Source organism: Phocoena sinus, chromosome 16 (assembly GCF_008692025.1).
Source record: "Phocoena sinus isolate mPhoSin1 chromosome 16, mPhoSin1.pri, whole genome shotgun sequence".
In the NCBI taxonomy this organism is placed as follows: Eukaryota; Metazoa; Chordata; class Mammalia; order Artiodactyla; family Phocoenidae; genus Phocoena; species Phocoena sinus.
This window is the reverse complement of record NC_045778.1, coordinates 58913217-58939392: the sequence shown is the minus strand read 5'-3', so window position 1 is coordinate 58939392 and position 26176 is coordinate 58913217. Positions and strand designations below refer to the sequence as shown.

General features: G+C 44.6%; 1 protein-coding gene across 3 annotated transcripts in view; it reads right to left on the bottom strand.

The window, feature by feature from the left end:
- The window catches only part of SUFU (SUFU negative regulator of hedgehog signaling), a 125486-nt gene that overhangs the window by 71682 nt on the left and 27628 nt on the right, over positions 1 to 26176 (bottom strand). For all 3 annotated transcript variants that reach the window (XM_032607330.1, XM_032607331.1, XM_032607332.1), the window contains exon 3: positions 19414 to 19550. In XM_032607330.1, the coding sequence (XP_032463221.1) occupies positions 19414 to 19550 (137 nt within the window). The remainder of the gene's footprint in view (positions 1 to 19413; positions 19551 to 26176) is intronic.

Below are 26176 nucleotides of genomic sequence, written 5' to 3'. Positions count from 1 at the left end.
GACAAGAAAAAGAATGAGGGCAGAAGGGCGCAGTGGGAAGTGAGACACTCAGAGTCTACCCACTGTGGCAGAGCAGACAACTTCCTCAGGGAGCCAGGATTCTAATTTTCAGCTCAGGAAATGAACCCCCCTCTTCCTTAGTTTATATCAAGAAACACAGCTACAGTATTTATGGCATTCTCAGAGATCGCCCAGCTGGGTCAGACCAAGAGGGCCCTGGGACATTTCGCACAGAGAGGGAGGAGGCAGGCTGTTTGCAGGAAGCCAGACCAGAGCACAGCAGAGCCAGCTGGAAGCTGGATTAGAAGGAAACAAGTATGTCTTAAGTGGCCTCTGGGTTCAGTGGTTTGAGCTCCCAGATCACCAACCCCATACCCAGCACTTAAAGCCTCTCTTCTTAAAGCCAGACTTGACCAGGACAGCTTCAGAGATGGTGGGTCTACTGCCTCCCGAGGCCTACCCATGTTAGGAAATGCTTCCACATCTCAAAGAGTAGTCAACACCTTTCTAATTCTCTCCTCTGGATAACAAAGAAAAGTCAAATCCCTCTTCCATATGGCAAGACCTCAGATATTTTTAAAACACCTGTGTGGGTCATACATAGTTCACCACTCTCCACACCTCATCCCAAAGTCTTTTCTTCTTCAAACCAAAAATGTTTCCAGTTTCCTCACTTTATTTATTTATTTATTTATTGTCTTGCCAGATCTTAGCTCTTCAACCAGGGATTGAACGGGGCCCTCCGCAGTGAAAGCGCTGAGTCCCAACCACTGGACCGCCAGGGAATTCCTTCCAGTTTCCTCACTTTTAAAGCCATTCCTCACAGACCACAGTTTAGCGAGCTTTTGCCAGTCTGAAAGTCACTCTTCTCTGGATACTCTCTGAGTTGTCAATGTCCCCTATAGCATATGGCACCCAGGATGGACTGCTGGGTTGGAGATGGAACATGAAACAGAAACTTAGTTCTGAGTACAAGGGTAAAGACCAGACCTCCAACTATCCAAGTGTCTGCCCAAGTACTTCCAAAGTTCCCTACCCATCAGATACAGAAAGTGGGCTGGGGATAACCAATTTTGGGTGACCTGGTTATTGGAAGAGGCAGCAATAAATTATGAGTGATAACAGTTTGGTACTTAGGCCAGACTCCTTGCCAGGACATCTCTTCCTGCTTGAAGGGATGGAATAGGGACTCAGTCATGAGGGTGAGCTTGGAAGTGCATTTAGCTGGGCTTTCTGAGCCACGGTGTCCACTTAGCCTATATGGCCCGTGTCAAAGAACTACTTTAACATTAGAATAAAGCCAGCCTTGAAGTTACCAACAACGGTTAGACTCCTGTGATTCACTTTGTGGACCTCAGAAGCTACAAAGTCCTTCCCCAGTGCCTGGGCTGCCAAATGACCATGACTACAGGTGAGAGAACACAGTGGCAGTGATGGTCAGGGGCCACCCAGCCTTGTGGAATCATCTTCATGGAGGATAGCTGGGCATATGTACCAAACTACAAAATGTGCAGATCTTGTGACCCAGAAATTTCACTTCAGAAATTTCTTCTGGGTGCCAAGGACCCAAGATGTCTGCCTCCTGCCAGAGTTCACATGGATGAACACACCCCACTGTTTCCACCACCAGCTTCTGTGACCCCAGGGAGAGCCACAGCTGCCCCCCGCCTCCCCCAGAGACCCTCCAGGACAAGCAGAAAATAATCAAATTCATCAACATCAAGAGTCAATATCCAAATGTGTCAATAGCATAAAGGACCTTGAACACTTCTACTGCCAATGTTATCCTTTCCAGAGCTCAAGTCCAAATTCCTCCAGGACAGACAGGGTGTGCAGGAATTCTGAAATTCCCAACAAGCCTAGCTGGGTAACCTGGGTGTTTGGAAGAACCAGTTCCAGGCTGCACAGGCAAAACCAGCCTAGACATGAGTTCCAGTAAAAGCAGCTGTTTCACCAACTCTGAAGGGGCTCCTTTATTTTTTTTTTTTTATTATTTTTTTTTATTTTTCGGTATGCGGGCCTCTCACTGTTGTGGTCTCTCCCGTTGTGGGGCACAGGCCCCGGACGCACAGGCTCAGCGGCCATGGCTCACGGGCCTAGCCGCTCTGCGGCATGTGGGATCTTCCCGGACTGGGGCACGAACCCCTGTCCCCTGCATCGGCAGACGGACTCTCAACCACTGCGCCACCAGGGAAGCCCAGGGGCTCCTTTATTTTATCTTCTGATTTTTCCTATTTGGAAAAATCTCTGCTGCTGACAATGTCCAATCTGATATACTCCTCTGGCCCGCCTCAAGAAACATGTATAAGGAAAGGCCCACAGGGAAGAAGGTGAGGACAGAGTCATCACAGAAGCTGAAAATGCAAGGTTTAGAAAAACACTTAAGTGAGTTCTATATGACTGAATGATTTCTTGTACCCTAAAGATTAGGCAGGGTCTTTTCCATGGCAAACGCCAGAGGAATATGTACATTAGCCAGAAAAATAAACACTTATTTATGCCAAAAAACAAAGAAATTTATTCTGAGATAATTGAACATGGTCACCAAGATGTACATACATAAATGTTCCTTAGAGTATTGTTGAAAGTGGGGGAAAGCTGGAAACTCTCTGAAAGTTCATCAAGAAGGGTCTATTTATACTGGAGGGGTCTGTTATCTTACTATGTTGATACTGTGATATAATAAAAAATACATATTTTGCTTTTTGTCCCCAGCTCTTAGAGCTCTTAAAACCTTTGTTATTTCTTAAGTGATAAAGGTGCTAGAAGCATCTTTTGTTCTTGGTCTTTGACCCCAGTTCTTGACATAGAACTCCTAAATCCCTTGGAATTTCCTGAATTGATAGGAGCATCTTTTGTTCTAATAAGGTGACTCTTGGTGGGCTCCTGGATAGCTGCATGATGGGGGCTGGTCACTGAAAGGACCAAGCCATGATTAGAAGCTTGGAATGTTCAGCCTCACTGCCCCCATCCTCCACGGAGGGGAGAGGCTCTGGAGACCGAGTTAATAAATGATCATGTCTATGTGATAAAGCCTTGATAAAGATCCCTGAAGTATGAGATTCAGAGATCTTCTGGGTTGGTGACCATGTGTAGGTGCTGGGAGCATGGCACACCTGGAAAGGCATGGAAGTTCTGCACCCCTTCCCACATACCATGCCCTATTCATCTCTTCCATCTGGTTGTTCCCAATGAGTATCCTTTTTTTCTTTCTTTCTTGTTATTGAGATAAAATTGACATATAACATTATATTCGTTTCAGGTGCACAACATAATGGTTCAACACTTGTATATATTACAAAATGATCACCACAGTAAGTCCAGTTAACATCCATCACCATACACAGTAACTAAATTTGTTTTCTTGTGATGAGAACTTTTAAGATCTACTCTCTTAGCAACTTTCAAATATATCAATACACTACAGTATTATTAACTATAGTTATACATTATATCCCCATGACATTTATTTTATAACTGGAAGTTTGTACCTTTTGACCACCTTCACCCATTTCACCCACTCTCCACCCCTCTGCCTCTGGCAACTACCAATCTGTTCTCTGTATCTATGAGTGTTTTTTGGGGGGAGAGGGGTGAGATCATACATTTATTTGTCTTTCTGTCTGATTTATTTCACTTAGCATAATATTCTCAAGGTCCATCCATGTTACTGCAAATGGCAAGATTTCCTCATTTTTTATGGCTGAATAATACTCCATTGTATATATATGCCACATTCTCTTCATCCATTCACCCACTGATGGACACTTAGGTTGCTTCCATGTCTTGGCTATTGTAAATAATGCTGCAACTGAGTTGTATTCTGTTACAATGAACCAGTAACCTGAGTTCTGTGAGCTGTTCTAGCAAATTATCAAACCCTAGGAGGGGGTCATGGGAACTCCAATTTATAGATAGTTGGTCAGAAGGACAGTTGACAATCTGGGACTTGTGACTGGTGTCTGAAGTGGGAGCAGTCTTATGGGACTGTGCCCTGACTTGTGGGATCTGACGCTAACTCCAGGTCAACAGTGCCAGAACTGGGAACACACTTCTATTTACTAGATGGGATGCTGCCCAATTAATTAATCATTGAATAAAGCCAGTTAGAGCTTTAAAAAAAAAAAGTGTCAGAACTGAACGGAATTGTAGGATACCTAATTGGTGCCTGCAGAAAACTGGAGAATTGCTTAGTATGGAAAAACCCAGACATCTGGTCATATAAGGAAGTAGGGTAGTAGAGGAAAACCATGCATTTTCCTTGCACTATTATACAGTGGGACACCATACAACCACTACAAACACTGTTACTGATCTCTATTCACTCAGACTATGACATAATGCTGGTGAAGAAAGCATGCTAATACAGTACAGTATTGTTAGTAAAACTGTCTATTTTATATGTAGAGACATCTCTAGAAGGATGGTAAGCAAATATTAAGAGTAGCTATCTCAGGGGCTGGGATTTAGATAATGTTTATTTTTCATTTTCGATTATATACTTATTTAAATTACAAAGCAACAGAGTTTTTTTTATAAGAAATTCAAACAACAGACAAGCGTATAAAGTGAAAAATGAAACTCTCTTTTCTCATCAGTCCCATTTCTCAGATATAACCACTATTCACATTTGATTTTCATTCTTCAAATTTTCTTCTAAGCATATATAATCAAAGTCACACTTTTTTCTTATTTTTTTAAAGTAAAAATGCAAGCCCACTCTACCCACTGTTCTGTGACTTGCTTTTTTCATGTTTTCCAGATTACTTGGATTTTTTTTAAAACACTACTTTTTTTTTTTTTCGTTACGCGGGCCTCTCACTATTGTGGCCTCTCCCGTTGTGGAGCACAGGCTCCAGACGCGCAGGCTCAGCGGCCATGGCTCACGGGCCCAGCCGCTCTGCGGCACGTGGGATCTTCCTGGACCGGGGAATGAACCCGCGTCCCCTGCATCGGCAGGCAGACTCTCAACCACTGCGCCACCAGGGAAGCCCTAAACATTACTTTTTAACTGGAAAAACAATAAAGTTATTTTTGTTTGGGGGAATGAAAGTGCATCAGCCAAAACAGATTACAATGCATGTATGATCTGAGTGGCCCAGTAAACAGACACACAGGACAAAGGCTTCCCAAGTTCAGGTCACCAGGCTGCCTGGTCCGGGTGGGGATCCAGACGTACCCAGACGTGCCCAGTCGGCCCAGGAAGTTGATAAGTGTCCTGTTCTCCCTAAATCTTCAAACCCAAAGAGGGACTGTTAGAGCTAGGCCCAGGGCTCAGGAAAGCACAGACACTGGGCTGCAGCCTGTCCCTGAGATGCCTGCCCTGCACCAGTGCAGTGCCCCAGGTTGCAGCTTCCACTGGGCCAGGCCAGACAAGGCTGAGGATGGCTACCCCACTGATGCCAGCAACACAGCCATGTACAGCCTGGGCTTGCTGCAACCACTCTTGAAAAGCACCCAAGCTCCTTGCTCTTTTCCTCCTCCGGTTCTAGTTTCAACTGTCATATTCCTGGAGAAGGGCTCTGTGAGGGGTCAGAAATGCTGCTGGAACTTCATCAGAGCTCCGCGGGGAGGAGCAGGCCAGTTGCCTGGCCCCTGCGTCCTGGAGAGATACCAAACAACAAGCCTGTCACCATGTCTGCCCTGAAAAGCAAGAAGACAAGCCTGGCTGCAGAAACCCAATGCCAGAGGGGCCAGAGCAGAGCTGTGTCTGGCTTAGGAGAGTCATTTTTTTTCCCACTGAGAGAGCTAAGAAGAAACCGAGCAAGAAAGCAGGACCCCTGCACTGGCCCATCAGGGCATGGCATTCAAAGCTGTTCCAGTAACTGCAGCAGGGAGCACACTCTGAGGTGGTGACTGGCCCTGTGGTACTGGCCTGGGACTGCTTCTCAGGGCTCACCGTTCCCGACTCTGGGAAGTTCTTTGAAAAATTCAGTCACAGTTATCCTTCTCATTTTTTCTGATCATAAAATCCGTGCTCTGTGCAGAAAATTCTAAAATGGCTGGAAGGTACCAAAAGGAAAATGTCAATAACTCATAACCCCATCACCCTAGGATGGCCTCTGTGAGTATCTTCATGAATCTCCTCCAGGCATCTATATGGACATGTACATATTGTTAACAGGGTTAGGACCCAACTCTATATAGAGTTGTAATGTGCATCTTTTTTGTTCTTTTAAGCCTGTTTCCTTTTTGTCCTGCAATATACTTCTTAAATGACCACATAAATAATATTAACTGCTTCCATGTATTATGCCAGGTACTGTACTAGGGACACTGAATATATTATGAAGTAGATATCCTGATTACCCCATTTCACAGATGAAGTAACCAAGTCTCGGAGATGTTCAGTTTTGACCCACAGGTGCCACAGGTCCCACATGCCCAAACTGGCAAGCTGCCTCTTGGGCTCTTGCCCCTATCCGTGCTGTCCTCCAGCCCTTTCACTGAACATTCAATTAGGAGCCCCTTCAAGTTACCAGAAGGCTTTACCTCCTGCAGAGGTGCTGGGTCTACTCCTGATGCACCGGCTGCTCTGTTCTACTGGCCAGAAGTCCTCACTGCCCCCTGCAGGGAGCGTTCCTGAAATGCAGATGCTAGAGACAAAAGAGCTGCATTCTGCTGAAAGAGCTAAACAATTAAGACTCCCTAGGGGGCCGGAGAAGAGAGAATTAGTCTGAGGGTGAATATCCTAGCTTACTACCTTTATCAAATAACTCCTTTCTGAGAAGAAGCTCAAAACATTTCATGCAGTTCTCCAAGTAAGATACAGACCCATGGAAGATAAAGGGATCTGCCTCAAATTCTTCCTCCCCCAACAAACCTCTAGGTACTGTGATCCCTCTGTCCTGGGCCACCGCACAGGCCCCAGCTAAAGCGAGGCACCTCACAGGGCCTCTGGATCTATCACAGAGATGGAAGGATGGTCACCTCTCTACTTGGATAGTTATTCAGAAGTGGAAAACACTCTGTCAGAGGTCGGCAGATTTTTTCAGTGAAAGGCCAGATATCAAATATTTTAGGCTTTGAGGGCCAGAGAGTCCCTGTCACAACTACTCACCTCTGCTGCTGCTGCACAAAAGCCATAGATGATTACGTAAAGGGCATGTCTGCATTCCAATTAAGTTTTATTGACAAAAACAGGTGTCCATCAGGATTTGACCCACAGGCTATACTTTGTCAGCTTCTGTTTTTAGGATTTAAGTCTTCCCTAAAAACACTTAGATTTAAATATTGGATAAATTATAATTTACATGCAAACCACTTAAATTTTAGGCCATAAGACCATTTCTGAGGGGTTGATCTGTTTTATTTCAGTGGAATAGAAATACAATCTTTCAATCACTAATCGAAGGTCCTGAGAAAGTACAGAGAAACCAGAGATTGTTTTGCCTTATAGTTGGTAAGTATTACTAACAGATGAAAGGGAAAATATTTTACAGATCCATAGCAACCAGAAAAGAGGATAAATCAGGCTGAGGGAAAGAAAACGTCAGGAAAATCAAAAAGAGCATGAGGAAGAAAAATGATATTAATAAAACCAGGCAGCTCCATTTGGCTTCAGTTAGCTAACTGGGGCAATGGAACCAGGAAACGAGAGAACACAATAGCTCTCATTGGTAATGATGGAGCATCTCCTTTCAGAAAACTTCACTTGAGGCAAAGATATAAAGATGGAATACACCTGGGACATCTAGAGAGAAGCAAGCTGCTGATGGGAAACTGAACTGCAGCCTAGCAACATCTCACACCTGGGGACATGCTCCAAGTGCCTCACTCAATCTTCTGACTTCCTTCACTCACTTGCAGAGCAGGGATGAGGAAGCAAGGCCTGATCCACTTCTTGAACCTGGAAAGAGAGCCCTGTGGTGTGTTGCTGGGCACAGGGAGGCAGAGGCTGCTGACAACCCCTGAGAGAGAAGAGGGGTTCCCCTCCTTAGGCTGGGGAGCTTTAGCAGAGGCAGGCTGGCGGCAGGATTACACTGCAGTAAGGTCCCAAGGATTAGAATGGCAGGGCTGAGAAGAATCCATGACTCTGCCGCTGTGCTCCAAGGACTGCAGCAGCCCCAGCACCTTCTAGGGAAGGGCCACTCTAACAATACAGGCAGAAAAAAAGCTCAGAACACCTCAATTCCAAACACATCTTAATTTTTTTTAAAGTGTTTTCACTCCCCAAACTGGTCATTTCCCCTTCTTCTTTGAAATGCTTTTGTAGCTCTCCACTGCCCTTAGAATCAAATCCAGACTCTTCATCAAGACTTTGAGTCCAAATGCAAGTACAAAGCCCAGCACTTTTCCATGCCTGCTAAGCCTCCAGCTTTTCCTGAGCCCTTTCCTCTCTCTCCCTCTGGTTCCTCATATTCCTCAAGCTCTTTCTCTCCTCAGGGGCCTACACGTGCTGGTCCCTCTGCCAAAAAATTCTTCTCCTCATTCTTTGCCTTTAGTCCTGTCCTTGCCCAACTCTACAATCTAAAATGAGTCCACCACTTTATTCTTTTGAAACACCCTGAGCTTTCCCGTTCTGCGATCTTATGGAATCAAATATTTATTCACCTGTGTTTTCAGTGTCTCTCTCCACTACCTATGGGAAGGGATCCTATCTATTTGTTCCACAGGGCTTACCCAGCACCTGACAGAGTCCTTGGCATGTAGCAGGTACTTAAATAAAAAACACAACTAATAAAAAAGTGCTCCTTTCCCCCAAGGCCTCTTGTCATTTAAAATGGATCACTGGGACTTACTTCCCTGGTGGTACAGTGGTTAAGAATCCACCTGTCAATGCAGGGGACACGGGTTCGAGCCCTGGTCTGGGAAGATCTCACATGCCGCAGAGCAACTAAGCCCGTGCACCACAACTACTGAGCCTGGGCTCTAGAGCCCAAGAGCCACAACTACTGAGCCCACATGCCACAACTACTGAGCCCACGTTGCCACAACTACTGAAGCTCACATGCCTAGAGCCGGTGCTCTGCAACAAGAGAAGCCACTGCAATGAGAAGCCCACGCACCACAATGAGGAGTAGCCCCAGCTCGCCACAACTAGAGAAAGCCTGCACAGCAACGAAGACCCAACACCCAAAGCAGCCTAAATAAATAGATAGGTAGATAGATAGATAAATAAATAGATAAAATGGATCGCTGGAGGCTCAGAGGCCATAGCACGCAAACCAACACTTTGGGTGTTGGTTAGGGTGGCCCTGGAAACTAGCTCCTGCCACTCACCAGCTGCAGGAAATTCTCCAAGGCCCACCACCTCTCTGAGCCCATTTCCTCATCTGAAAAGTGGCAACATCAGAATCTTCCTCACCTAGCCACCTACTGCACAGGTTAAATAAGAGAATGTAAGTGCTAAGGATGGCTTGGTGCTCAATAGCTACTGTTTTATTTACTTACTTTTAACTATTAAATTAAAAACAAAAAGTGGAGGGCTTCCCTGGTGGCGCAGTGGTTGAGAGTCCGCCTGCCGATGTAGGGGACGCGGGTTCGTGCCCCGGTCCGGGAAGATCCCACATGCCGCGGAGCAGCTGGACCCGTGAGCCATGGCTGCTGAGCCTGCGCTTCCGGAGCCTGTGCTCCGCAGCAGGAGAGGCCACAACAGTGAGAGGCCCGTGTTCCGCAAAAAAAAAAAAAAGGACCTCAACAGGAAAAGACTAACTGCATTAGTAATTTTAACTTTAGAAAAGGTAGGAGGAGGTAAAACTCAAAAAAACTCCATAATTCATTGGGGTTCTTTAATAAAACTCGACCCACTGTCAGTATCTGGAAAAGTCTCTGACTTCAGGCATTAGGGTGCGTCCCTCACCACTTCCAGCTTCAGACACAGGAAGCATGATGGATGGGTTCCTGTGCTAAATCTAAACAGTATGAGAACCACATAAGAGCTTGCTTTCCTAACCCCAAATGCATGCCGTTTAACACGTATTAACAAGCTTCCTCAGGCCAAGTAACCTAAGAAAGGGGATCAATTCTCAAGGACTGAGAAGACAACTTGGTTGCTATAAAAACAATTTTATATAACAATCATTTTGTTGTTTGTTGAAAACAATTATAACATTTATGGATGATCACAAAAGTATTATTACAATAATATAATCATTCATCTGCAATGGCTGTTAACATGTAAAATGTTCATTTCCCTTAACCTAGCAATCCAACTTCTAGGAATTTATCCCACAGAAATACTTAGGCAAGAGTGCAAAGACATACATCTACAAGGATGCTCACTGCAAGTTTGTGGTAGGGAAAAATTAGAAACCATCCAAATGCCCAACACCAGGAGAGTGATTAAAGTAAAGTATATCTAGATAATAAAGTGTATAGTTAGAAAGAATATACTAACATGGAAAGATGTCCAAAAGATATTAAGTTGAAAAACATGGTCCATTTTTATAAAATAATGATAATTCTATATAGATATATGCATTGAAAAGAAAGTCGAAATATAGAACACTAATGTTTCCTCAGTGGGGGAATGAATTATGAAGGACTTTAACTTTGTGTCATATATTTCTATGTTTCAGGGTTTTTTTTTTAATATTCATTTATTTGGCTGTGCTGGGTCTTAGTTGCAGCATGCAGGGTCTTCGCTGCGGCGTGTAGGATCTTTAGTTGCAGCATGCAGGCTCGTAGTTGTGGCATGCAGGATCTAGTTCCCTGACCAGGGATCGACCCCGGGCCCCCTGCATGGGGAGCGCGGCGTCTTAACCGCTGGACCACCAGGGAAGTCCCTATGTTTCAGTTTTATAATGAGCAAATATTTCTTTTATAAACGGGAAAAGGAAAGAAACTGTAAAGAAAAAAAAAATCTCTTGTTGTCATTAGTCTGTCCATACCACAGAGTTCAGGATCCTCAGGCAGCACCCTCCCCCCAATCTCCCTGATTGGGCCTGAATCACAAAGTGAGCCGACTCAGCACATGTCATGAGGTTGCCATTAAACAGCAGCAAGAGAAGGCACTTGAATTTCCACACAGTGTCAGTTACAAGATTGGGGGGCCATGTTTCTCCTGAAACTCAAGTGAAATTGCCTTGGAATTTGTGGTTAAGGCCTACCAATGGCAGAACTGAGAGCAGGCAGCCTCTCCAGCAGAATTCTAAAGCACAGCTCAGAAATCAAGCCCTGCTGAGTTGGGGAATGGTTTATTTCTAATGAAACCCAGAGGGTAGGGGGCAGGGGAACAGTCACTGGAAATCTGAGAAGAAAAAATGAGCTGATCAATAAAATTAAAAGGGAATGGGTGAGTAAGAGAAACTGGCTGCAAAGAAGGAAAGAAGTTGAAGTGTCTACTGGTGAAGTTACTGATGTATTTACTGCAGAACTTACCAAATGATTCATGACAGTGGCTGGATTTGGTTCTAAATCTATGTAGCAGGTGAAACAATGACAGCTACCCTGTCACATTTTCTTTCCACATGACACTTTTATACTGGCCCAGCATCCTGATCAGTATGCAAGGATCCTCTGACCCCAGGTAACACTTGGGGCTTCCTGGGTAGGGGAGCAGATACTGTTTTGCCCACCTGGTGGCCGTTCCCCTTCTTACTAAGAGAATCCCACTTTTCTTCCTCTGCCTTTCCTTGGCCATGACTTTCAGGGAACAAGGGCCCATCCCCAGCCCTAGGAGGTGGATATTGATCGGTAAGCCAACATGGTCGTCTCACTTTCCTGACATAACTCTAGCTAATGAGATGCAAGAGGAGATCAATGAGGGCGGTTCTGTGGAGGTTTTGATTGGTCTTGAAAAGACACACAAGACACAGGGAGCTCAGCTCGGTTCTCTGTGATGACCTAGATGGTTGGAATGGGGTGGTGGTGGGAGGGAGGTCCACGAGGGAGGGGATATACGTACACATATAGCTGATTCACTTCGTTGTACCGCGGAAACTAACACAACATTGTAAAGCAATTATATTCCAGTTAAGAAAAAAAAAAGAGACTCGGGACAGAAGTGTCTTTTTTGCTACTTGCAGACTCTGTCAGGTGTGATGCCAGGGATTGCGGCAGCCATCTTTGGAGTATCAGGGAACAAGTTTAAAAAGTCAATCCAAAGTGCTGAGGAAGGCAGAGCAGGAAGTTAGAAAGAACTCAGGTCCTTAATAGCACCACTGAACAGATGACAACCATCCCTGGAACGCCCCACCTCCAGATGGCTCGCTCTGTAAGATAAGTGCCCTTATTGTTAGGCCATTTTAGTTGGGGTGTTCTATTACCTGTAGTCAAAACCATCCCAACAGATACAAGACAGAACAAAAGGTGTCCGCTCCACCTATGCATTCTCTAATGATTTGACTTCCAAGCATAACTGCACATCACAGTTACTGAGGCAGTAGATGCCCCTAAAGCCTTGTGAGAGCAACTGATTTTGCCTACCAAGGGCTATACCTACATGTTTTCTGCCAGTGCTTTCTACCCTTTGCTTTAGAGGACTTCTCTCCCACTCCGTGTAGTTGGAAGTGAGGAGGGGGAAGACCTTAAACATAAATCCTGGTGCTCCATCCGGACCACCACCCCCAACCAGGGGGGTGTCCTACTGATCTAGACAGAACTAATCTGGGTCCTTCCCCAGGACTGACGGAGGAATGTTGGAAGCAAAAAGCCTTCTGCCTGCTGGGACTACAAACTGGGAGAACTGGAAACTCTGGCTGGTGGTGCTCATCTTTCCTGGCACGTGGGAAGAGTCAGTCTACAGTACAAGACCAACGCACAAGTCGGAGCCCTGAGGACACTGTTCGACCGTATAGATCAAGCCATGCCTGAAACCCTGGACATCCCAGTAACCTGACCAATAAAGTCTGTTATTATTTCAGGTAGTTTTTGTTGGGCTTCTGTCATTTGCTCATGATTAGGAGCATCCCGACTCAAATAAACACTCACCTGTCTCATCCCCACATCCTGACTCCTTCACCTTCTCTGGATACTCTTCTTTCCCAGGCCTCTCACATTTCCACTTCCTTTTCTCTACTGCTCAGCTCCCCACCTCTGAGCAAGCCAACCAAAAAGTGACTGCCCTCCAGCAGGTCAGGGCTAAGTTACAGAACCTGTCCAAGTCATTCTTCAGAGCAAGCTTTAGAGGCAGCCTCATGCAGCCCCAGGCTGGGCGTGGGCATCACCACTCCCCATCACACACCCCCGCCCCCAGAGTCTCATCATCTCTTTCCCTTGCCTCCCACTGCCCTGATGCTGTTTCTAAGTCTGGATGGCAAAGCTGTGGATGCTGTCTAGACCTGGAAAAGCAGGTCTAAGCATTCCACTTACTAGATACTGCTCAGCATGTTCTCACATGCAAATGGGCGGGGTACTCCATGTAAGTCACTGAGTTTAAGGTGGACAGCCCAGGTGAGGCAAGACCACCACACAGAACTACGCTGCTAGGTATACACGTGTAGGTCTATCTATCTATACATCAAACATAAAATACATGTTCTGTATAATAACATACGTGTAACCCTTGTAGAGTGTAACCGGTTGGGACAGAGCAATGTCTACAAGGGAGGTTCTCTGCAGCATCAGGAGAGTGTGCCCTGCTCCGAGAAAACTGGAAAGGCCTAAATCCAGTCTTACGAAAGAGTTACAAAAAGGGGCAATCATTCACACTATAAAAAGATTCTTCACCTTATAAAAAAGGATTTACTTACAAGGTCCCACTAAACTGCATGGGCTCTATTGCATATAGAATAGGATTTGATTTGTATAAGGCTTTACCGGCACTGCCAACTACATAAATCAAGGAGCCACAGTTGAACTGAATTTGCTTTTTGCGTTTACAATGTGATATACAAAATGAGGTAATTTTACCTCATTTGTGTCATTATTATTAATTTTCTGTGTGAGAGAAAGATAATGGCACCAAATTTATCATATCAGCTGAGGCAGGCATCTGATACAGGGATAAGCAATGCATCTCCTTCCTATCAGCGTTTCCTGGGGTCTTTACTAACACTGCAAAAAAAGACCAAGGTACCCATCTTCTCTATTCACATAAGGTTTTTGAAGACTGAATAATAATAATAATTGTGGGTGATACTTATATATCCATAGTACTTACTATGTATCAGGCACTGTTCTAAGTGCTTTGCAGGTATTAACTCATTTCATCATCTCAAGAACTTCATGTATAGTTACTATTATTATCTCTGCTTTATAGTTGAGCAAATAAGTTATGATGCCCAAGGTCAGGAGGCAGTAACTGGCAGAGCTGAGGTAAAAATGCAGGCAGTCTGGGCCTAGGGGCCATGCTCTTAACCATGATACTATTCTGTCCTCCTTGATCTAGCAGTAACGTGCAAGATGGTGAAGAGTGCCAGGGAGAGAAGTGGAAACGGGGGCTATGTAGCCTATAGCTACCTACCTAACTTACCAATGAGCTCAGGCACATCGGGCTGAGGACCCGTACTATGCAGTGAAACAGGAAAGGTGGAAGGAAGGGAGGCAGGGAGGGAGGGAAGGGAAGAGAGAAAGAGAGAAGGGAAGAAAAGGTAAGAAGGTGACTGAGAGGAGGCACAAGGGAGGTTTCTGGAGAACTAGCCTGTTTCTTGATCTGGGTGCTGGTTACACGGGGTGTGTTTAGTTTGTTAACTCTCAGCAAGCTGTACTTTTTATATGCATATTTTCAGGAACAAAAGTTAAAAGATTCAAGTATGGGTTTAAGAGGATTTGGGTAATATTACGAATGGCTTTAGCCCTCCTCTATGTATTTTCCAAACGTTCCAGAGTGCCCGAGCAAGGCATGCTGGAGCTCAGAGGCTATGTGCACAAGTGCAATCACCCATGTGGATGATTCTCAAACCTCATGGTCCAGCCTGAGACATGTAGCAGCCCAAATATCAGCTGGGCCACCAGCAATGTGGTATCATGGTTAAGAGAGTGGCGTTAAGAACTACAAGGCTGTCCTTTGCACTTACTAGCTGTGTGATTTTGAACAAGCTACTTCCCCTCTCTGCCTGTCTTCCTTTCTGCAACTGTAGAGCTGGTATAACAGCGCCTAACTCACAGGGCTTTACTGCACATTGAAGGAGCACTTACAACCGTACCTGGCACATAGAACACACTACTAAATTTTAGCTCTTGTCCTCACTATTCAGGCTCATAGCCATGGTCTTCTCTCTTACATCAGTTGCCATATACTTTTCTTCATCATTTTCCCATTTAAATAATTACTACTCCCTGCCATGTTTCAAAAAGAATTTAAGGGGGCTTCCCCAGTGGCCCAGTGGTTGAGAGTCTGCCTGCCGATGCAGGGGACACGGGTTCATGCCCCGGTCCGGGAAGATCCCACATGCCACGGAGCGGCTAGGCCCGTGAGCCATGGCCGCTGAGCCTGTGTGTCCGGAGCCTGTGCTCCGCAACAGGAGAGGCCACAACAGTGAGAGGCCCGCGTACCGCAAAAAAAAAAAAAAAAAAGAATTTAAGGAAGATTTGTTTTAGTTATTATTCAAGTAGTACAATCACATTATGAAAATCTGGAAAACAGAAAATCAGGTATTATACTTTTGGGAGTGTAGTCATCCTGCTGCTGCTGTGAAACGCCTGAAGTGATCTACAGGCACAAACTATAGCTGTTACATTACAGACACCATAAAAGGGCCTGTCGCAGCAGACGGGACTATGGAGCCACACCAGGCAACATACACTCAAGAAACAGCCACAACTTCTTATTCTCAAAATTTTCAGTCCCATAGAAAAGTTAGAAGGATAGTCCAATATATCCTTCACCTCCATACATCCTTCACCTAGCTTCACCCTTTAACATTTTGCCACATTTGCTTTCTCCTCTGTCTCCCCCCGACACACTTTTTTTTGCCAAATCATTCGAAAGTTAAGTTGCAGGTATCATGTCATTTTATTCATAAATACTTCAGCTTTTATCTCCTAGGAACAAAGACACTATCCTTTATAACCATAATACCATATCACACCCAAGGAATTTCACAGTTACACAGTACTGTTATCTAATACACAGTCTATATTTTTTCTAATTGCCCTAAAAATAACCTTTTTTTTCCAATTCAGGGTCCAATCAAGGATCATACATATATTTAAACTGTCATGTTTTCTTTGATCTAGGACAGCTCCAGCCCCTTGCCATGTTTTCTTTTAGAGCATTGACATTTTTGAAGAGTCCAGGCAGCTGTCTTGTAAAATATCCCACAATCTGGATTTACCTGACTATATGCTCAGGATTCAATTCAGGTGAAACATTTTTGGAAAAGTGCTACATGGGGACTTCCCTGGTGGTGCAGTGGTTAAGAATCGCCTGCCAATGCAGGGGACAGGGGCTCAGTCCTTGGTCCGGGAAGATGCGACATGCCGCAAGCAACTAAACCTGTGCACCACAACTATTGAGCCTGCACTCTAGAGCTTGTGAGCCACAACTACTGAGCCCTCGTGCCACAACTACTGAAACCCGTGCACCTAGAGCCCATGCTCGGCAACAAGAGAAGCCACCACAATGAGAAACCCGTGCACCTAGAGCCCGTGCACCTAGAGCCCATGCTCTAGGTGCTCTAGGTGCTCTAGAGCCCATGCTTGGCAACAAGAGAAGCCACCACAATGAGAAGTCCACGCACTCCAACAAAGAGTAGCCCCCGCTCGCTGCAACTAGAGAAAAGCCCACATGCAGCAACGAACACCCAATGCAGCCAAAAATAAATTAAATAAATAAAGTGTTACACGGTTGGTGCTTTATATTTCACAGTGTAACATGTAAGGAGGTACATAGTAGTCACTTGTTCCATTTTTGTGGTGCTACATTTGATCATTTGGTTAAGCTGATGCCCACCCAAACTTTTCCATTGTAAAGGTATTCTTTTTCTCTTTGTAGCACATAAGTAATCTGTGGAGAGATTCTTTGAGTCCTTGTGACTACATTATACCCCAACAATCTTTTTTATCCGATAGTTTTGACATCTGTTGATAATGTACCTGAATCAATGATCACATTAGTGTTGCAAAACAGTCACTGTGATGTTTACTGTGTGGCTGAAATGAACCCTTGCAAATCAAATCCCGCTTTTCTCCCCACTTGCGTTATTATTTCAGAACTATAACATCAGAACTATTTCAGAGGTTCATCTGCTTGACTCCACCTGACAGTGATTCATAACACCTGTTCTACATTTCTCTGATCTTGATCCATATGAGCAGGTTACATTAAGTGCAAACAAACATATAAATGTACTGGCTTAAGCACTGGGCAGGAAGCTACCTGTCTATACAAGCAAGAGGTTGCCTAGTCTTTAGAGCCCCATTTCCTATAGTAGATCAAATTCCATGTCAAGAAATGTCTATTTTCCAGGAGCTGAAATAGGTCAGTTGGGAGAGCATTAGACTGAAGAAAGGTCTGTTTTCTCGAAGACAGTTCTATATTGGCATCAGTTACAGGCATCAAAGAAGGGAGAGAAGGGGACACAGTGGGTTCAGGCAGTAGACTCCTGGCACAATCTTAAAACATTAAAAGATTGTGCAGGGGGCTTCCCTGGTGGTTCAGTGGTAAAGAACCTGCCTTCCAATGCAGGGGACGCAGGTTCAATCCCTGGTCAGGGAACTGAGATCCCACGTGCCATGAGGCAACTAAGCCCATGCATGTGCCACAACTACTGAGCTTGTGTGCCTCAACTAGAGCCCACTTGCCGCAAACTACAGAGCCCACGTGCCCTGGAGCCTGCGTGCCACAACTAGTGAAGAGAAAACCCGCACGCCACAACTAGAGAGAAGCCCGTGTGCCACAACGAAGAGCCTGCATGCCACAACAAAAGATGCCCCATGCCACAACTAAGACCCGATGCAGCCAAAAATAAATAAAATAAATAATAAATAAATCTTAAAAAAAAAAAGACTGTGCAGACCTAGACGCTAGGATAGTACCAAATCACATGAGCCAGCTGCTTCAAGCAGCCTGCTTCCCCTGCCCCTGTGAATGATACTTCTTCCCATCAACAGTCCTTTAGAGTCCAAACAACATCCCCAGACCAGCTGCATTAGAATCCCCCGGGAAGCTGGTTAAGAAACAGATGCCCCAGTCCCACCTCTGACCAACTGAATCAGAGCCCTCCGGGAGCATTTGGGACTCAGTGTGTTGAGATCCCAGAGGATCTCATGAGCAGCCAGGTTTGGGAACCCTTGCTTACAGAAGATCCACTGTAGCCTTCAAAAGGGTACTATCCCATAGGCCACACAGTGATAGATGGTAGTTAAGGATCAGTCAGTCCCATTACATGATGGCCAACCAGCCAACAACTGACCCCCAGGGGTCTGAAACGAGGACAGAGGGTTTCAACCTACATGGTCAATTGCACCCCCAATTTATAGCCTACTCAAGGCTGAAAAAAAAGTCACTATACTCAGAGAAGTTGCCAGATCTATGGTTCTCCAAATTTAGTCTCTACCAGAGCATCTGGGAACATCACCCACCAAAGATTCTAAGTCAGAGATCTCCTCTGGGGCCCAGGAGTGTGCTTGCAACAAGCTCTCCAGCTGATTCTGATGCAGGGGTCCAAGGACCATACTTTGAGAGACCCTGGCCTAGGTGCTAGTCTGCTCCTATCTATGACAGTCAAAGAGCAAGAGTTGGATAAAATTATGTTGGCTTTCATTTGAAAACTACTTACCAAACCAAAGAAACAAAATATAAAGTCATATGGGAAATGTTTCTGAGCAATTAACCACACAGAAACATTCAGATGATATGAAACCCTCCATAAAAGGTACTGAATTCCACTCCGACATTTCATCCCACTTGAGGACTAGAGGCAGGCTGAGTCAAGAGCATGCGACCAAGGCTCCCAGCACAAAAGTCCCCACTTCCGGTTCCATATTAGCAGTCTCCAGAAGGGCACCAGGGGCACAGGACCATCCCCTGGAGGGCACTTGAATCATGTGAATCAAACAATATTTCTGACTGTCAAGGTCCTGCCTGATTCCAACTTCCCGTTCACACTGTGAGGGAGCAAGTTCAAGGTAATTCGTTCTCTCTCTGCCCTATCCTCTACTGTGAACACTAGACTTAGCCAAGATTAACATGTGTGCTCGTGCCCCAGAAATGGAGGTGGCTAGGCCACTGGCATCAGGGAGGAAAGAGTGCTAATTGTGGGAAAAGGGGGAGACAGAGAAAGTGCTGGTCAGCTCCATGCTGAGCTGGCCTTTGGCTCTCTGGGAATCAGAAGTATGGCTGGCAGACTGCAACCAAGGCTCAGGGTGTCAGGGACTCCCACTGCAGGAGGTCATATGACATATCCTTCCCTCCCATGGCCCAGGCAGCTTTCCACCCAGGAAACAAGCCACCCTTATGGTACAAATGCAGTATAGCACTCCCAGGAAAGGTCCTTCCACGGACATCAAAATATACCTTCAGGTTCCCAACCCAAGCAGGCTCATGGTGAACGGACAAGCACACCAGCCAGCTCCTGGGGCTCTTACCTGACTGGAACACATATCTGGCCAAGCCTTGCATTAGTTCTGCTGGCCATGTTGGGGGCGCAGACTCCCCTGTCTCTCTCTTCAGACGAAATGTCAACTCAAAGCCAAAACCACTAGGTCCATCTGTTCCTGTGAATCTGGAAGGAATAAAAAGCAAATGTTTTTTGTTTAACTACCTTAGGGAAAACACTGTTTTGTTGTCTAATTAAAGTTCTTCCCCTTTTTGCGTAGGCTCGGCATCCAAACCCCCTAGTCGGAAGAATCTTGAGCCTTGAGGGGAGGAAGGACCTCGATAGCCCATATGGAACAAGAACTCTAGCCTTGCCCTCCTGCCAGCTACAGCACATGTGTGTGACCTCAGCCCCGCCAATCAAATTCCCCTGCTGGTACTCTGAATTACAAGTTCCAGGTTTTGTGGCTCTGGAACATTCCTTTCTGTATGATTGAGTTAAAACCCTACAAAGGGAGATGGGTCACTAGGGCAAAGGGAAGGTTTCCATTACTGAAAATAACCCTTACACTCTTTATTCCTTCAAGCTATTAATAAGCACCTACTGAGTTTGCTAAGGATATATGTCCTACTGTATGCCCTATGAGGATGAGACCCTTTCTCCACTCCCACCTCCACCCTGCCCCACAAGGGGACAATCCTTGGGCTAAACTGGCTGGCCTCCAAACTCAGCATTTGAGGATGGGTCCCAAAGCAGATTCCAAATATCCAAATACTGGGAGGGCCCATGATCTTCCTGAAAGCCAGCACCCCACATGCACTCATCAATCAGCACATGCTCTTCCTGAAACCTGGCACCCTGTGTGTACTCTTCAATCACTGGAACCTTGAGGAAGCAGAGTTTGCCCTCCCTTCCCATCCCCAAGTGGCCCAGAGTGATGATGGCCACAAACATCATAGGGAGATGAGGCAGGGGGAGCAGTGCCTGCCTCCCTGTCTGCTAGGAAACCCCCAGGAGGCTGAGTCTCCACAGGAGTCCCTGAAATGGACTTCTGCCAGAGAGGGAAATGATGTGGATTAGAGAGCAAGGCTGGTTGGTGGTGGCACCTCCTGGGGTGAGGGAAGCATTCAGGGAAGGGCTCCTGAGAGTTACAGGAGGCTTGCCAGCATGGGAAGGGCTAAAAGTTAAACTATGTTCATGATATAATTTTCAGTAATAATATCTTGTACAAACATGAGCCACAATGATTATACACATTTAAACTCCTCAGCATACAAATACAAGCCATAAGATGACAGCCAACACCTCCTTGCGCGCCAAGCTACCGGAACAGGCGGTCAGAGGGGAGAATGCTGAAGGGGCAGTGATGCAGTCAGTGCCCAACGCTGGGATCCCACGTGGCATCTTTCCCCCATCATCACCATCATCGTCCCCAAGGGGCCAGGCCGGGAGACTGGGCAGAAAGAGGTGCTAACGTCTCAGAAGCTCTGACACCAGGGCTAGCCCTGCTTGTGTACCCGAGTTGGTCCAGCACTCCTGCACTTGCTGCAGTGAGGAGCTCACCTCTGGTAAGCTAAGTTCTCTAAAGGACTGAAAAGGAAGCCTTAGAATCACTATTTTCTCTGAGTATCTATAATTGTGGGAGGCACACTCCATTTTGGGGTACACTCCTAGAATTTTGGAGACCGGGCTAGAGATGCTTGGCAGGATGCAGTGTAAGGTATTTTCCTTCCTTGCTGAATCGCCCTGTTTGGGGGCAATTCTATGCAGAAAGGCTGAGGGAATAGCTAAGCAAGCTGAGGCTGTAAGAGCTGCCTCCCAAGGGGCTATAGGCTCGCGAGGGGTATGAAAACCTGGGGTAATGCAAGACTGACTTGGAGTTAAAACCCTACAAAGGGAGATGGGTCACTAGGGCAAAGGGAAGATTTCAAGCAGCCGCCAATTAGAGGCAGCTTTGTAAAACGTATTAGACCATTACTCCCGGGGCTTTCATCTCAGGCCAAGAAAACTACATGATTTCTAACCGCAAAAACTTGAGAAACAGACTAAAAGAAACATGCTCCTCAGACTGTGCGATGGGGTGAACCCTCAGATGCAGAGAGAGTAGCCACATGCATCCAAGCAGCGAGGGCTGTGCACACACGCACATGCGTGCATGGGTGTGCATGCACGCACACGCATTTCTACGCCATCTGCCTCCACACGGGGTGCTTTCTGGGCCAGCTCTGTGGTGGGCAGGCCGGCCCTCACTCGGCTGGCTGAGATAGACAGGTCTGGCCAGATGGTCTCCACCTGCGTTTGATTACCACCCACCAGGCTGGCTGGATGCAACCTCTAAACTCTGAAACATGAGTTTAGAATGGCCCAGCCTCAGGATAAACACACAACCTGGAGCCTGTCAGAAGGCTTCTTCTTCAAAGCAGATTGCTCAGGCAATAGCCCAGTGACAAGGTCATTCAGTCTTTAAGGTCCCCTGGAGAGGCCTGGCCTGGTCTGCATTCCCTCAAGTGAGGGCTTCTCCAGCCAAAGCAGATTTATCTGACCAGACGACGAAGCCCCTCCTGGAGAGCAGCTGTCTCGCGCATCCTCCAAGAAAGGAAAGCATGAGAGGAAATCGGCACGTGCTGCAGAAGGTGGGATCAGGGTCAGAGCAAAGAATCTAACACCGAAGGCTGCTAAAATACTGGCTGGTGGGAAAGGGGCCCAGTGGAATTTCTTCCTACAGAGATTCTTAAAGGAATATACTACAGATCCCCCCCAATCTGGCAGGGAGGGGTTCTAACTGTCTTGTTGCAGAAGGATGGATGAGACGGCCTCTCAAGATTGTTTCCAGCTCAAGAACTTCTGATCCTGCTCACTGAGGTGCTCAAGGGAGAAGCTGGCTTTGTCCCAGCAGTTTAGTGAGCCTAGGCAATGGCTGTGCCAGCCTCAAGAGTAACATTAAACCTGCCAACAGGAAAAACATGTGCCTTGAATCCTGACATAGTTGTGCAACTACTGGAACCTGCCCAAAGGTCTCCCCCAAAGCACCTGATTAAGAAGGTACCAATCAGACAAACAGGAACCTGGGAGAGACTTTCTAGAGTGTGGGTAAGCAGAAAAAGCTGACCTAAAAGTTGGCATCTCATGCTCAACACCATTAATTATTAGGAAAATTCAAATCAAAACTACAATGAGGTGCCACTTCATACCCTCTAGGATGGCCAAAATAAAAGACAGACAGTAACAAGTGTTGACGAGGATATAGAGAAACTGGAACACTCACACTTTGCTGGTGGGAAGTAAAATGGCAGAGCTGCTTTGGAAAACAGTTTGGCAGTTCTTCAGAAAGTTAAATACACCGTATGACACAGCTGTTCCTCTCCTAGGTATATACCCAAGAGAACCAAAAACATTTTTCACACAAAAACTTGTACACTAATGTTCACAGTAGCATTATTCATAATAACCAAAAAGTGGAAGCAACCAAAATGTCATCAACATATAAACGGATAACCAAAACATAGTATATCCATACAATGGAACATTATTTGGCAATAAAAAGGAATGCTGTACTGATTATTTGCTATAACATGGGTGACCCCTGGAAACATTATGCTAAGTGAATTAAGCCAGATACAAAAGACCACATATTGCATGATTCCATTTATATGAAATGTCCAGAACAGACAACTCCACAGAGACAGAAAGACTAGTGGTTGCCAGGGGTTGGAGAAGGAGAGAATGGGGAATGTCTGCTAATGGGTATAGAGATTCTTTTTGGAGTGATGGAAATGTTCTGGAATTAAATAATTGGGATGATTGCACAACCTTGTGAATATACTAAAAAGCACCGAATTGTACACTTTAAAAGGGTGAATCTCATGGTGTGTGAATTATATCAAAAAAAAAAAAAAAAGTTGGCATCTCAGATACACCTAAATGCTAGGGGAAGCAGGGCCAACCATGTCAGGCCTTTACCTAGCTCTATCTACTAATAACCACTACAATTAACTGAATACCTACTAAGTTTGAGGCCTTGTACTAAGCACTTTTCTGATGCCATATTATTTAATTCTCCAACAACCCTGTGACTCAGCCATTGTTATCCTCATTTAACTAACATATGAGAAAAAGACACTTGAGAGAGTTTAAGTAATGTTCTATAAGTCATCCAGTAAGCAAGTGGTGGACTTCAGACTTGAGGTCTGACTCCAAAGCCCATCTTCTTATTGCTGTGTGACCTCAGGCAAAATATTTAACCTCTCCATGCCTCAGTTTTCTCATCTACAAAATGGGGATAATAACAGTAACTATTTCAGAGTTGTTGTGAGGATTAAATATTCAGAAACCACCTGGAACACTATAAGCATTATATCACACTAAGTGAAAGAAGGCAGTTACAAAAGACCATATGTTGTATGAATCCATGTATGTGATATGATAAATAATAGAATTTGTAATATATTATCTATTTATATTACATAAAATGTCAAGCATAGGCAAATCTATAGGAACAGAAAGTAGATCAGTGACTGCCTCAGGCTGAGGACTAATGACAAATGCAAAGTCACCACTAATGGGTATGGGGTTTCTTTTGAGGGTGATAAAAAAAGTTCTAAAATTAGTTTATGGTGATGGTTACACAACTCTTGAATATACTAAAACCCACTAAACCGTACACTTTAAGTTATGATGGTTATATAACTCTTGAATATACTAAAAACCACTAAACCGTATACGAAAAACCACTAACCACACACTGTATGGTATGTGAATTTTATCTCAATAAAGCTGTTTTTAAAACCTGAAGAGAAAAAAATCCAAAGAACTAATAGTAAAAAAAATTCACAAACTATAGCTATAGATATATTCTCCTAAGCATACAACAAGATGGTCAATCTCACTCATTTGCAACTCAAAAGCAAATTAAAAAAACAATGATACCATTATCACTTATCAGATTGGCAAAAATTTTAAAGTATGACATTACATTCTATTGATGAGGCTATGAAAAAGGTATTTTCATATGTTGCTGGTGGGGATACAAATTAGTACAACCTCTTTGGAGGGGAAGTTAGCAAAACCTAACAAAATTACATATTGTTTACCTTTTTTTTTTTTTTTTTGGACATGCTGCACAGCTTGCAGGATCTCAGTTCCCTGACCAGGGATTGAACCTGGGCCACGGCAGTGAAAGCCCAGAATCCTAACCACTAGACCACCAGGGAACTCCCATCACACTGTCTACCTTCTGACCCAGCGATCCCACTCTAAGAATTTGTGATCCCCAAATATTGGAAGCAACTAAATGCCCATTCATAGGAGAGTGGTCCGAAGAGTACTATGCAGATGTAAGAAAGAATGAGGAAGAGCTCTACAAACTGATATGGAAACTGTTAAGTAAAAACAACAAACGAGTACTATAGCATGCCACCTTTTGAGGAACAGAAAAGGGAAGACAAGAAAATGTACATGTATCTGCTCATTTCTGCAAAAAGCAACACAGGAAGGATAAATCAGAAGTAAGATTGGTTATCTACAGGCAATAGCAATAGGAGGGAATCAGGTGGAAAGTACTGTGTGGTGTGGGATGTATGAGTGTATGACATTTCTCTGAATATACATTTTTTTGGATCAACGATAATGCTTTCACATACTCAAAATAAACAAGGATGGAGGAAAATGCTAAATGTAATACAAACATAAATTAGTGAACTTAACTGTACTTCAATGAACAATATAACCACACTGAAGAGGGGAAAAAAAGAAGCCACCCAAGTACCTTACGTACACAGTATGTTGACCACATGTCATCAGGCTAAAGCCAAAAAGTACAGTAAAATACTGAACCCTGATTAGTAGGTTTACTTTTTGCAGTGTTATGAGTTGGTAATTCTGAAACTACCTTCTGTGTAAATGTACTGTGGATAATGAGAGCCAGGTTTCTCTCATTGTCAGAAATGTTAAAAACTGGTAAACATTTCAAGGTTAGAAATACATAAAAAAGGATGGACAGAATGAGGCTCATAGGTATAATTTTGGAATTAAAGGTATCAATATGGTATTTAAGAGAGGAATAGATATAGAAATAGATAAAGATGTGGGTGTGGGTGTGATATATGTGTGTGTATTTCCTAGCTCTCTCCACTAAGTGACACCCCAAAAGCAATGATAACTCCTAGCACTCAGATTTTGGTGCCTAAATACCATCTGCCATTAAAAGAAAAGAGCTCACTGGAGAAATGGCTGAATCTAGGGTTGGGAAAGCACGAAATGAGCCTGGAACTTTTCGTTGTGCCAGAAGGTAAGTAAGTACTTGAAGAATGATGGGAACATGTCACAAGTAGAGAGAAGCCAAACTGAAGGGCTCCCACTGGCCAAATCTAGGACAATTTAAGCATCGAAACAAATGGTATTAACAAATTATAACCTATTAAAGTAAAAATCCATGACTCCATACTGATTGTAATGGACCTAGTAACATTGGCTCTATAGATTTTGGACTTACCAGCCTCCATAATTACATGAGCCAATTCCTTATTTTATGTATATATGAGGGGTAGCAGCTTTTCCCTCTTGTGTTTGGAAAGAGCTTTTTCTATAAATATATTCTGTGGTACTTATAAAACATTCAGAAACAATCTAAATACTCTACAAAGTAGGGGTATTATCAGTTCTGGTGCATTGTGTGGTGGGACATTACATGGTCATTAAAAATGAGACTTTTTTTTTAACAAGTTTATTTTCTTTTTCTTTTTTTTTTAATATTTTATTTATTTATTTTTGGCTGTGTTGGGTCTTCGTTTCTGTGCAAGGGCTTTCTCTAGTTG